At 45.6% G+C, this 13209-nt stretch overlaps 1 protein-coding gene across 1 annotated transcript in view; it reads right to left on the bottom strand.

The window, feature by feature from the left end:
• The window catches only part of LOC147111622 (neutrophil collagenase-like), a 105048-nt gene extending 101721 nt beyond the window's left edge, over positions 1-3327 (bottom strand). Inside the window, 1 exon segment of the mRNA XM_085998285.1 lies at positions 3300-3327. Coding sequence (XP_085854411.1) covers positions 3300-3327 — 28 coding nt within the window.
• Positions 3328-13209: the final 9882 nt, after the last annotated feature.

Here is a 13209-nt window from a genome sequence, read left to right as displayed (position 1 = left end):
GCTAATTAAGAGAATAGTTGTATATGGATAGATATTTTACTTGGAATGTTCTACAAACCTACACGGTGATGGCATTTTTCAGCCCTGTACTCTTACACTTGATTCAGTACATACATATATTTTTAAGTAAATTAGAGGAGGATTGCCAGAGTTCACCCTTTCTGACATCAAAGAGAAACATACCCAACAATAGACTGCCAGGGACAACAACAACAGGAAGAACTTGCATTTATATAGCACCTTTAACATAGCAAAGCATCTCAAGGCATTTCATAGGAGCATTAGCAAACAAAACTTGACACCGAGCCATATACGGAAAAATAAGGACAGGTGACCAAAAGCTTGGCCAAAGATATACGTCCTAAGGAGAGTCTTAAAGGAGAAGAGAGAGGTAGAGGCAAAGAGATTTAGGGAAGAAATACCAGAGCTTAGGGCCTTGACAGCTGAAGGGAGAGCCACCAAAATTGAGGCGTTGCTTACCTGGGAGCTAATGTAGGTCAGAGAGCACAGGGGTGATGGGTGAATGGGACTTGGTGCGAGTTAGGACACAGGCAGCCGAGTTTTGGATGACCTCAAGTTTATGTTGGTTAGAATGAGGGAGGTCAGCCAGGAGTGCATTGGAATAGTCAAATCTAGAGGTAACAAAGGCATTGATGAGAGTTTCAGCAGCAGATGAACTGAGGCAAGGGCCAACACAGGCGATGTTACGGCGGTAGAAATAGGCGGTCTTAGTTATGGTGCGGATATGTGGTCGGAAGCTCATTTCAGGGTCAACTATGACACCAAGATTGCGAACAGCCTGGTTCAGCCTCAGACAGATGATAGGAAGTTGGATGGAGTCGGTGGCTAAAGAACGGTGTTTGTGGCGGGGAACGAAAACAATGGCTTCGGTCTTCCCAATATTTAATTGGAAAAAATTTCTGCTCATCCAGTACTGGATGTCAGAGAAGCAGTCTGACAATTTAGAGACAGTGGAGGGGTCGAGAGAAGTGGTGGTGAGGTAGAGCTGGGTGTGGTCAGCGTACATGTGGAAACTTACGCTGTGTTTTCGGATGATGTTGCTAAGGGGCAGGATGTAGATGAGCAATAGGAGGGGGCCAAGAATAGATCCTTGGGGGATACTAGAGGTAACGATGTGGGAGTGGGAAGAGAAACCATTGCAGGTGATTCTCTGGCTATGATTACATAGATAAGAATGGATGATGTTGGAGAGACTTTGGAGGAGGATGGAGTAGTCAACCGTGTCAAAGGTTGCAGACAGGTCAAGAAGGATGAGGAGGGATAGTTTATCTTTGTCACAGACACAAAAGATGTCATTTGTGACTGTGGTGAGAGCCATTTTCGTACTGTGGCTGTGGCGGAATCCTGATTGGAGGGATTCAAATATGGAGTTCCTGAAAAGATGGGCACGGATTTGGGAGGTGACAACACGTTCAATGTCTTTGGAGGCTGGCGATGGGGTGGTAGTTTGTAAGGACGGAAGGATCAAGGGTTTTTTTTTGAGGAGAATGGTGATGGCAGCAAATTTGAAGAAGAGAGGGACAGTACCTGAGGAGACAGAACCGATAACAATATCATCTAACATGAGAACCAGAAAAGGAAGTTGATTGGTCAGCAGTTTAGTGGGAATAGGGTTGAGGGTGCAGGAGGTTGGTCTCATGGACAAGATGAGCACGGAGAGGTCATGAGGAGAGATCGGAGAGAAACTGGAGAAAGATGCGACTTCAGGACAAGGGCAGGGGGGAACCTTAGAGGAAGTTTTGCCCGGTGGGCTAGCGGAAGGAAGGGAAGTGGCAGAGGCAGCTGATCAGATGGTCTCAATCTTAGTGACAAAGAAGTCCATGAGCTCCTTGCACTTGCTAGAGGTGTGGGTGTTGGAGACAGGGGACAGGAGTTTAAGAAGATGGTTAACAGTAGAGACAAGAAGTCGGGATTTTATATTTGCATTTCAGAATGATTCTGGAATATTGAGCGGTTTTGGCAGATGAAAGTAGGACCTGATAATGATTTATGTGCTTCGGCCAGATCTGGCAGTGAATGGCTAAACCTTGTCCACCATATCCATTCAAGTCTGCATCCTTTGGACTTAAGGGAGCGTAGATGAGGGCCATACCAGGGGGAACGGCCAGGGTGTGAGAGAGTAATGGTTTTAATAGGGACTAGGGCATCATAGGTGGTGGTGAGGATGTAGTTGAGCAGATCGGTAGCTGCATAACCGTCATGGTGGATGGAGAGCCAAAGGCTGAACAGTTAGGATTACATAAGTGCATTTGTAAGTGAGTTGGGAGAGTTTTTTCATGGGGCAGGCACAGAAGGAAGTAAGGTTGGGGTGGGGGTGAAGGGGTGTGGAGGTGGATGTTGGTGGAGAGCGATACAAGGAAGTGGTCAGAGATGGCCTTATCTGTGATTGACACAATGGGAGTAGCGAGGCCATGAGAGATGGCACGATCAAGGGGGCGGATGTGAATATGGGTTTGGGAGTTTACATGAGGGAGAGATTAAGGGAGGATAGGAGGGTAGTGAACTAAGAGTAGCGAGAGTATGATGAATTAAGATGGAGGTTGAAATCTCTGAGGATGAGAAGTCGCCCGGTGCAGAGGCTGAGGGAGGAAAGCAGTGAAGATATCTCAGTGATAACATTTTTATGGTACTTTGGTGGGCGGTAGAGAATGAGAATTTTAAATGAGAGGTGAAAGGGGTGGAAAAAGTTGAGATGCTCAAAGGAGGATAGACTAGAGAAGCTGGAGTTGTTCTCCATGGAGCAGAGAAGGTTGAGAGGAGATCTGATAGAGGGGTTCAAAAATGATGGGTGTAGATAGAGAGAAACTGTTCCCATTGGTGGAACGGTTGAGAACCAGAGAACACAGACTTAAGGCGATTGGCAAAAGAACCAAAGGTGAAATGGGCAAAAACATTTTTATGCAGTGAGTGGTTAGGATCACTCCTGGAATGCATTGCCTGAAAGGGTGGTGGAGGCAGACTCAATTGTGGCTTTCAAAAGGGAATTGGATAACTACCTGAAGGAAAAGAATTTGCAGGGCTATGGGGAAAGGGCGGGGGAGTGAGACTACCTGAAGTGCTCTTGCAGAGAGCCGGCACAAGCTCAACGGGCTGAATGGCCTACTTTTGTGCTGTAACCATTCTATGATTATAGGAGAAAGTACCAGATGAGTAGGGGGACAGACCAAGGTGTGATTTGGTGATGAGAGCCACGCCACCACCGCGGTGGTCTGGGTGGGGCAAGTTGTGGAAGGTATCGCCAGGTGGGGAGGCTTCATTTAGTGGTAAGGTGTCATTACCTCTCAGCCAGGTTTCCGTCAGGGCCATGATGTTGATGCAATCATCCATGATAAGCTCATAGATGTCAAGGGCCTTGTTCATGTTACGTATTGTGTGTTCTCCTCCCACCTGTGGTGGCACTGTCACAACAGATAAATGGTTGGGTGTTCTCTTGGTTAAGTTTAGCTCTCTTTGTTTGGAACTCTCCAGAACTTCCCTTTCCCTTCGAATAAAGCACTTCATGTTTGAATCTCTGAGTTCTGAGTTCTAATTGTGTCTAGGTAAAAAGGTACCGACACAACAGTTCGCAAGTGAACGGCCATTCTGGAGGGAGATGCGGAGATGGTCAGTGATGGCTGATCCACTGCCAGAGTCCACAGCGTCAGCACTGGGAGGGGTGAGTTGGACGGGGAGGAGATTGGCAAGATTATCTCCAGCGAGCGCGCTGGGTGGGGAAGCCGATGAGAGAGTAAGATGGGACAGTTGGGGTTGCTGTTCATGAGGAGGAAGTGATGGGTGCCTCGATGGACCCTTTGGAGGATGCCAAGAGAGGCACAGAGGGAAGCTGTAGGCTTATTGTTAGATCCGTGATTCTTTAAATAGGATGTTTCCCCAAGAACTACACGGAGGCTGTAACTTAACAATCAACAGGTGTTTACTAGAGTACAGTAGTCTCATGACTGAAGTACAGAAGCCTGCTCCGGCATTATATACAGGTGTGGTCACTGCCGGTACTACAGTATACAGGAGCTGTAAAACAGTTCTCTCTTAAAGGTATATACACAACAATTCCTCCCCTTTTAGATTAACAGGACCATAACATTCATTTAACAATTAACATTTTTAACATGCAGCATTAACTGAAAATAGTCCATTTATAAATTCAGTCTTTGGGGCGGCTTCCTGATCCTTTCTGGATAGCGCCTTCCCTGAGGTTCTTGTTCTTGGTGCAGAGACAATTCTGGCCCCCTTTCGTCGGTTAGTTCATCAGTTTCCACTGCTACTGTTTCTGAGGTAAATGCTACCGGTATGTCGGGTTCATCCCCAGGTACGCGAGACATGGGGTTGACTCGTTCCTGTGACACTAAGATCTGGTCGCCGTGGCGTCTCACAATGTTCTCCCTGACATCCACTGTGTACATTAATGGCCCCTGCCATGTGCATATCGTTCCGGGTTGCCATTTCTCTGTTCGGTAGTCACGGGCCAAGACTGGTTGTCCTACATTGAAGCTCCTTGTCGGCTTCTCATTGGTGTGCTGGAATTGTTTATCCTCAACATTTCTTCGCACATTTGGTCTGAGCAAATCCAGATGAGATCTCAACCTTCGGTTAAAGAACATCATGGCCGGTGTCTGGTTGGTAACTGCATGTGTCGCATTTCTGTAGGCTAACAGGAAATTGTCCACCTTATGCTGTAGTGGAATTTCATTATCGCACATGGCCTTTATCACCTTTTTGAAGGTTTGTACGAACCTCTCAGCCAATCCATTTGTGGCTGGATGATACGGGACAGATGTGTAATGCCTTACCCCATTCCTTCTCATAAATTTCCAAAACTCTTCGGACACAAACTGTGGTCCATTATCAGAGCAAATCTGCTCTGGCAAGCCGTTCCTGGCAAATATGGTCCGTAGGACTGCAATCGTTTTCTCTGTAGTGGTTGAGGGCATTTTTATCACCACAGGCCATTTCGAGTGCGCATCCACTGCTATTAAGAACATTGAGGCTGTAACTTATCAAAGAGGGAATTGAGTCTGGGATGGCAGCAGGAGAGTAGGAAGGTCGAAGAGTAATGAGGGGTTGGGGTAGGGATTTGGGAAGGCAGAATACCCGAGAGAGGAGAGATGAAAAGAAGCATGATGACAGGGGAGAGTGATCAAGGAGGGATAGAGAGAAAAGAAAAAGGGGGAGAAAAAAGTGGAAATAGAAGTGATCGGTTCGGGTCAAGTTACATACTCCTGGTAGTAACAGGGAATAGGTAGGCGACAATAGGAGGGAGTCCAGAGTTAAATTCAGAGGTCCCATGGAGGGATAAAGTTGACGTAGGTAGAATGACATTGGTATGGAGCATCGACAAACTATTGTTCAAGTTCGGAGACTGGTATAGCAGGCGAGTAAAATCCAGAAGCTATTTAAAGGGTACAACAACTGGGAATCCCTGGCCCAGGACGGCACAAAGTGGAGGAGAAGCATCCGGGAAGGTGCCAAACACCTCGAGTCTCTTCGCCGGGAACTAACGGAAGTCAAGCGCTAGCAGCGCAAGGAGCGCACATCAATCCAAGCACCCCACCCACCCGTCCCTTCAAACATCGTCTGCCCCACCTGTGACAGAGACTGTAGCTCCCACATTGGACTCATCAGTCACCTGAGAACTAATTTTTAACGTGGAAGCATGTCATCCTTGGTTCCGAGGGACTGCCTAAGAAGAGAGAATTGGAGGATGGAGGTTATTCCATGGGAATGAGAATCCAGGAGATGTGCAGAATCGCTTGCAGTGCAGAAAGATGATGGCGAAGTTGATGCGAAGTTGGAGGTCACCGTAGATCAAAAGTGGTGGAGAAATGTAACCCACTAGTCAGCAATGAACAAAGGTGAAAAACCAGTAGAACGACTCACCCAGCTCAGCAGAGAAACAGCAGCAGTGGGGGAAGGGCTACAGATTGCCAAAATTACTTTAAAATTCTTTAGCAGCAGAATCAGAGACACAGCAGATGAGTCCTATGGTGTAACCCAGTGTAGGAGCGTAGTCTTGATGTCCAGAGAAGTCCAGGATATCGGAAACCAAATTTGAGATGTGATATCCGAGTGGTAAGGTCAGAAACTGAGAGAAGCGAGATATTGGGAACAAAACCCAACTCTTTATTTACATGGTGTAGCAGAGAGACATAGCTCTTACAAGCTGGAGGCAAGGCACACAATTCTTACTGCACGAGCCAAGATGGAGGATGAACTTTGAGTCATACCCATAATGCAATGCCACATTACTGTATAAAATGGTGTACCAGGACATTGAATACATGACCCATTACCTTAAATACTGGTGAATGTGAACCCTTAATATTTGGCTCCATCTGGTGGATAGCTTAATCATTACATCCCAGATTATTATATCCCTCCCCTCTTAAGTTGAACATTAATTTCTTAACAACATTCTTAAAAAGTCCCGTAAGGAAACTCCTTTAACGATAGTCCATACTGAACAAATCTAGCAGGTCGTTATCAATCTCTCTGGCGGCTTGTGAGCCCTTGGTGAACGTCTTACAGTCAAGTCCCTGCTTGGTTGTGGTAGAGCCACCTGCTGCTCCTGAGCAGTACTCAGAGTATCTGACTCTGCTACGATGGTTTCCTCTTGATGAAGGGGTCCAGGTGGAACTGGCTCTGTTCGTGGTGGTGGTACCCCCGATGCCTTTGGATAACTGGGGGCCAACTTGTCCTCCGACATCTCTGGAACCTCCATTTTGATTTCCCCTTGTCTGGTCAGTATCTGATCTACATGTCTGCGTACTACCTGACCAGTTCCCACCATGGCCGTATATGATACTGGACTGGTCATTGAGTCTATGACGCCAGGAATCCATTTTGGACCATAACTGAAATTCATGGTAAGGACCGCATCTCCTTCTCCAAAACTGCAGCTCTTTGTCCTTCTGTCATGGTTCTCCTTTTGTTTGATTTGGCGGTTTTCCACCTTCCTTTTTAGGTCTGGGTGAACCAGGTCAAGAGTGGAGCGTAGTCGGTGTCCTAACAACAGCTCAGCAGGAGAGAGTCCTGTGGTGGATTGAGGTGTTATTCTGTAGCTGAACAGAACTTGTGACACCTTGGCTGCCAAATTCCCTTCCGCACTTTCTTTCATCATCTCCTTAAATGTTTGTATGGCTCTTTCCGCAAGTACATTTGAAGACGGATGATATGGAGCTGAGGTCACGTGCACTATGCCATTGTTTCTCATGAACTCTTTTGTTTCGGTACTCACAAAACATGTGGCATTGTCACTTACTGCGAACTCCGGTAGCCCTTGATTACTAAAACTCCGACGCAGACAGTCTATAGCAACAGTAGATGAAGCAGAATTTACAGGATAAACATCCATCCATTTGGAATGGGCATCAATGATTATGAGGAACATCTTTCCCATGAATGGACCCGCATAATCTGCATGTAATCTTCTCCATGGTTTATCCGGCCACTCCCAGGGGTGGAGAGGAGCCGCTGCTGGTGCCTTCCTGTGTTCTTGACAAGTGCTGCATGTCTTGACTAGATTTTCTATCTCCTCATCTAGCTTTGGCCACCACAAGTAACTCCTTGCCAAGGCTTTCATACGCGAAACTCCAGGATGACACTGATGTAGTTGCCTTAGGATAGACTGTCGTGCTGGCTGTGGAATAATCACTCGTGCTCCCCACAACACGCAACCATCCTGCACACCCAGCTCTGCCTTCCTGACACTGTAAGGTGTGAAATCAGTCCCATCCGGATGCTGTGGCCAACCCCTCATCACATATTCTTGGACTCTAGACAGTATTGGATCTTTACCGGTCCATGTCCTTACTTGTTCTGCGGTCACAATTGCCGTGTCCGTGTCCTCCAACATCAAAACTCTGTCCTCTGCAGCTGCACGGATAGGTGCTTCTGGCAGTGGAAGGTGGCTCAAGGCATTTGCGTTCCCATGGTACTTGCCCGCCTTGTAAACGATGACATACTCATATGCCCTCAATGTCACTGCCCACCTCTGGATACGGGGTGACACCATCTGTGGTAATGCTTTCATTTCATTAAAAAGAGATAGAAGAGGTTTATGATCGGTGCATATGGTGAATTTCCTGCCATATGTACTTGTGAAACCTCTGTAACCCAAACATTACTGCTAACCCCTCTTTATCTAACTGGGAATAGTTCTTTTCCGCTGGTGTCAGAGTTCGAGACATAAACCCTATTGGTCTTTCTGTTCCATCTTCCAAGCTGTGTGAAAGAACTGCCCCCACCCCGTAAGGTGAAGCATCACAAGAGAGAATGATGTCTTTCTCTGCATTGTAGTGAACCAGCACATACGAGGACAGCATCAGTTTCTTGGACTGTTCAAATGAAACCCTCTGTTCCTCTTCCCACTGCCACTGTGTCTCCTTGCGCAGAAGTTTGTGAAGAGGTGCTAACACTGTTGCCAAGTTTGGTAAAAATCTGTTATATTGGCCCAGAAATTCGGGTCGGGGGCTTCCCGTGGGTGCAAGCCCCTGACCTACACTTACATATTGCGCTGACATTTGAAGACTGGGCCTGCTTGGATTTCCGGTCTGTGGCCCGGTTCAGCTCCCGGCGCGCTGTGCGTGCATGATCCAGCGGCGTACTTAGTGCGATGAGCCTGCTGGGATCATGTGAGCACTGGGCAACCAATGGGAGTTTACAGAAGTCCATTCATGAGTTAGACATAAGACCTCTCAAACTCATGAAAAGTACGGGCTCCCAAAATACTACTTAAACTTTAAATAAAAGTTAAAAAAACATTCCATTAATTAAATTAACTATTAATAACTTTAAAAAACTAATTTAAACAATTATTCAAATTTCTGCCAGAAATTTTTTTCAAGAAATCGGGTCCAAAAATACAGTTACCTTACTGTAAATTCTTTAAAAATAATAAAACTGTGGAAAAAAAATTCTAACTTTAATTATTAGACCACTTACCTTATAAAACTAAGTCCTTACGTCTGCTTTTTGCATTCGTAAAAAGTGGAGGCCTTCACGCACAGACAAACCTGTCAAAAAAAACAAAGTTCAACACATACCCGCTGCCTCAAACGCCGCTAGGGAACCGCCTCGTTACCCCTTGGTTCAGAGGAGAGGAAATGTCAGTTTTCCGCACATGCGCTGTGCATGCTGAAATCCAGCACTTCCAACGGGCCCACGCGTGAGTACCCCGTCCGTACTCATGCGTTGGGACCGGAATTACTGGGCCAATAGTTTAGCAGTCCCAGGTAAGCTTTTAACTCAGTCACATTGGTAGGAGCTGGGGCCTCCTGCAGTGCTTGTACCTTCTCCTTGATTGGATGGAGCCCGGTGGCATCCACTCGGTGCCCCAGGAGCACGGCCTCATTCCCCAGGAAAGTGCACTTACTCCTCTTGAGCTGTAACCCAGCCTTATCCAATCTTTGTAGTACTTCTCTCAGAGTGCTCAGATGCTCCTGGTCAGTTCTTCCCATCACCAGAATGTCATCCAGATAGATTGAAACATGTGGGATCCCTTGCAGTACACCCTCGATAGTCCTCTGGAAAATAGCTGGACTAGATGAGACACCGAATGGTAAGCGGTTATAGGTAAACAAACCCTTGTGTGTATTTATGGTTACATACTTCTTGGATTCCTCATCTAGTGTAATCTGCAAGTATGCATGACTCATATCCAGCTTCGTGAATTTCTTCCCTCCAGCCAGGTTCGCAAAGAGATCCTCTGTTTTGGGAATAGGATGCTGTTCTAGTTTAGACACCCTTATAATCTCCACAGAGTCTTACCAAATTGTCCGGTTTTAAAACAGGTACAATGGGAGCTGCCCATTCTGAACATTTCATGGGTTCCAGTATGTCCTCTCTCAAAAGACGATCAAGCTCAACCTCTACCTTCAGTTTCATGGCATACGGCACAGGTCGTTGTTTAAAAAACCTTGGCAGTGCCTCCTTGTCAACATAAATCTTAGCTGGGGGGCCATTAAATGTGCCAAGTTCTTCCTTGAACACGTTCTCATGTTCAATCAACACTTCTTGCAAAGACAACTGTTTGCCTCCCTCTATTTGATTTATTGCTCCCCAATCTAATTTAAGTTCTTGTATCCAGCCCCGACCTAACAGGTTTGGTCCGGAACCCGATACTACAACTACAGGTAGCTGTTCCACAGTGTCCCTGTGTTGCACAGTTACAGTAGCTGTGCCCACTGTCACCACTCGTTCACTGGTATGTTTTAAGCTGCATAGAGCAAGACTTTAACTCTGGAACTTTTGCACGGTTCCACAATTTTGAGTACTCCTCCCTGTTCATTATAGTCACACTGCATCCTGTATCCACTTCAAAGTTGACCTTAGAGTCATTTACTGTCAGTTGCAAAGTGATAGGATCCACTTTTGGAATGTTCTCTACCATACTATGCATTATGAACATGTTGTCTTCTTGCTCAGCTTCTCCGCTGATGTGATGTGCTCCCTGTTTTTTCACTTCTCTTCCTAGGTTTTGCTTTCCTCCCCCTTTTGGATTGTATTCCTCCACAGTTGCTTTTGCCCTGCATGCACGTTTTATATGTCCTTTCTTCCCACACTTGTGGCACTTTTTCTCCAGAAACCTGCATTCCCTCACCAGGTGATCGCCATTGCATCTATAACATGCCTTTACATGCTCACGTTGTGGTTTCTGACACATATTTAACTTGTGCACAACAACCTGACCTCCAACTTGCTTTGTAGTAGCTCAGTCTGAACCTTGTATTTCTTTTACATCTCAGTTCGCTGTCTATATGGCTTGAGCAAGTTCCAATGCTTTTTCATACGTATGCCCAGTCTCAGACAATAATCTCCGCTGCATTCGATCATCCATTATCCCGCAAACTAGCCTATCTCTCAGCATGTCTTTCAGGTTGTTGCCGTAATTGCAATCGTGTGCCAATTTCCTCAACACCGCTACATAATCCAATACAGTCTCTCCCGGTTTTCTGTTTCATGAATTAAATTTGAAATGCTGTACAATCTCACTCGGTCTGGGATTGAAATGGTCCTTCAGCAAGGCCACTAAGTTAGCAAATGATCTGTCTCCAGGCTTTTCAGGACTGCATAAGTTTCTCATTAAACTATACGTCTGACTTCCCATGGAAGTGAGCAAAATAGCTCTCCTTTTTCTGACATCATCCATATCATTTGCTGCAAAGAAATGCATCAACACCTCGCAGTATTCATCCCAGGTCTGCATCTGAACATCAAAAGCAGAGATATTTCCTAGCATAGCAGCCATGATCCGTTATTCAGTGCTCTTATTTTTTTTTCTCCGTCACGATGTGATCTGTTGATCCTCGTCGCCAATATGTGATATCCGAGTGTTAAGGTCAGAAACTGAGTGAAGCGAGATATTAGGAACAAAGCCCAACTCTTTATTTACATGGTGTAGCAGAGAGAAATAGCTCTTACAAGCTGGAGGCAAGGCACACAATTCTTACTGCACGAGCCAAGATGGAGGATGAACCTCTGAGTCATACCCATAATGCAATGCCACATTATTGTATAAACTGGTCTACCAGGACATTGAATGCATGACCCATTACCTTAAATACTGGTGAATGTAAACCCTTAATATTTGGCTCCATCTGGTGGATAACTTAATCATTACATCCCAGATTACTATAGAGAAGAGATTCAGCAACTCAGTGAGAGAAGCAGAGTGAAGGCATAGAGGTGGGGGATGGGTAATGGTGGTTTAAAATAGCAGTTGACTTGTAGTTAGGGCAAAAAGGCACCAAATAATGGAGCCAGGGAAACTTGTACAGTGGAAACAAGGAGTTTTGGGAAAGAGCGGGCAAAGGATGGCAGAAGATTCCCATGGACAGAGGTGAAGAAATGAAGAGCTCTTTATGGAACTGCCGGCCTAGCAGCAGATATCTTAGACATTCAAAAGATTTAGGCTCCAAGATGTCTGTCTTGTCTGGATTCACCATTCTGGGGAATCAGATTGGCACAGCAATAATTCAGGGCTTCAATTGCCACTTTGCTGCCCAATGGTTTGCTGCCAAATAGATCTTTAGGCACGATGATAGAGAGCCATCAGACATTGGTACAGGACAATGCTGCATCTGTATCACCCAGTTATCATGCTCAAGTAACTCCAGATATGCTGAATAGCATGCAGACCCAGGCAGTCACTATAATACATGTTGTGCTTGCAGTCACATGGCTATCTGATTACCCAGTGCAACAAAGTACTTTGCCACCTCCATCCCTAGATGCACAGACTGAAATCCAGCTCATTTCATCTTTTCACAGGGGTGCTACTTAGAAGGAGCACAGGATTAGGAAGTTGAAGACACACACAGTAATCACTCAGAGAAATGAAGAACTGGTGTAAAACCCCTGAACACAGATGAATCGCACACTGTTTGGATTACTAACATTTCGGTTAACTGGAACTCTGTCACGAGAGATCATTTTGCTCAGGCAGAATGAGGGTAGTTGTGGAGAAATGCACTGGTATTCATTGGTCTTGATGTAAGGCTGAGGGACATGGTGAGAAGCCTGTGCTTTTCAGTGTAATGGGCACATGTACACTTTGATTTGTCCATTGGCTATTACACACACTTAAATTCAGTGGTTGTCTATTAGAACCTGTGCAGCAGACTACAATAACATTTAAGAGCTTGGCTGGACTATATTGCAAAAATCCCCTCGATTGATTACAACATCAGTACTTTTGTTTTAATATTCTGATAGTTGTGTGTCTCCCATTGCATCTCGATTCAGGTCTTGTCAGTTGCTCTCTCAAAGGGGTATTGAGTTATGGCTCCAGATAATATCCTTGGTCACTGAACCTCCATCCATCTATTCTCTCAAACACATGAAATAATGCTGATATCACTGATTGCTTTAAAATGAATGAATTGTAATAGCTAACAGGGTAGCAGGCATTAATATGCATGATCCTCTACTTATGGTTACAGACTTGCTGCATATTCATGGAGTGCATCCCCTTCCTGGTCATGAAGGGAGTGGCATTGTGGGGAAAGGGCTTGTATGGTCACATACATGCCACTAATAATGCCCTGCACTTTGGGGAAACCTGCCAAATGGTACATTGCTGTTTCAAAAGCAGGTTTGCACTGGGAAAATAATGAAATTCATGGCCTAGGTAAAACATGCCTAATTCAGCTATGGACTGCAGGTTTTACAGATATCCCCTGTTGTTGCTTGGAA

This window comes from Somniosus microcephalus, chromosome 10 (assembly GCF_052327205.1).
Source record: "Somniosus microcephalus isolate GS21.2 chromosome 10, FLI_Smic_1.0, whole genome shotgun sequence".
Taxonomy (NCBI): domain Eukaryota; kingdom Metazoa; phylum Chordata; class Chondrichthyes; order Squaliformes; family Somniosidae; genus Somniosus; species Somniosus microcephalus.
This window is presented reverse-complemented; position numbering and strand designations above follow the sequence as displayed.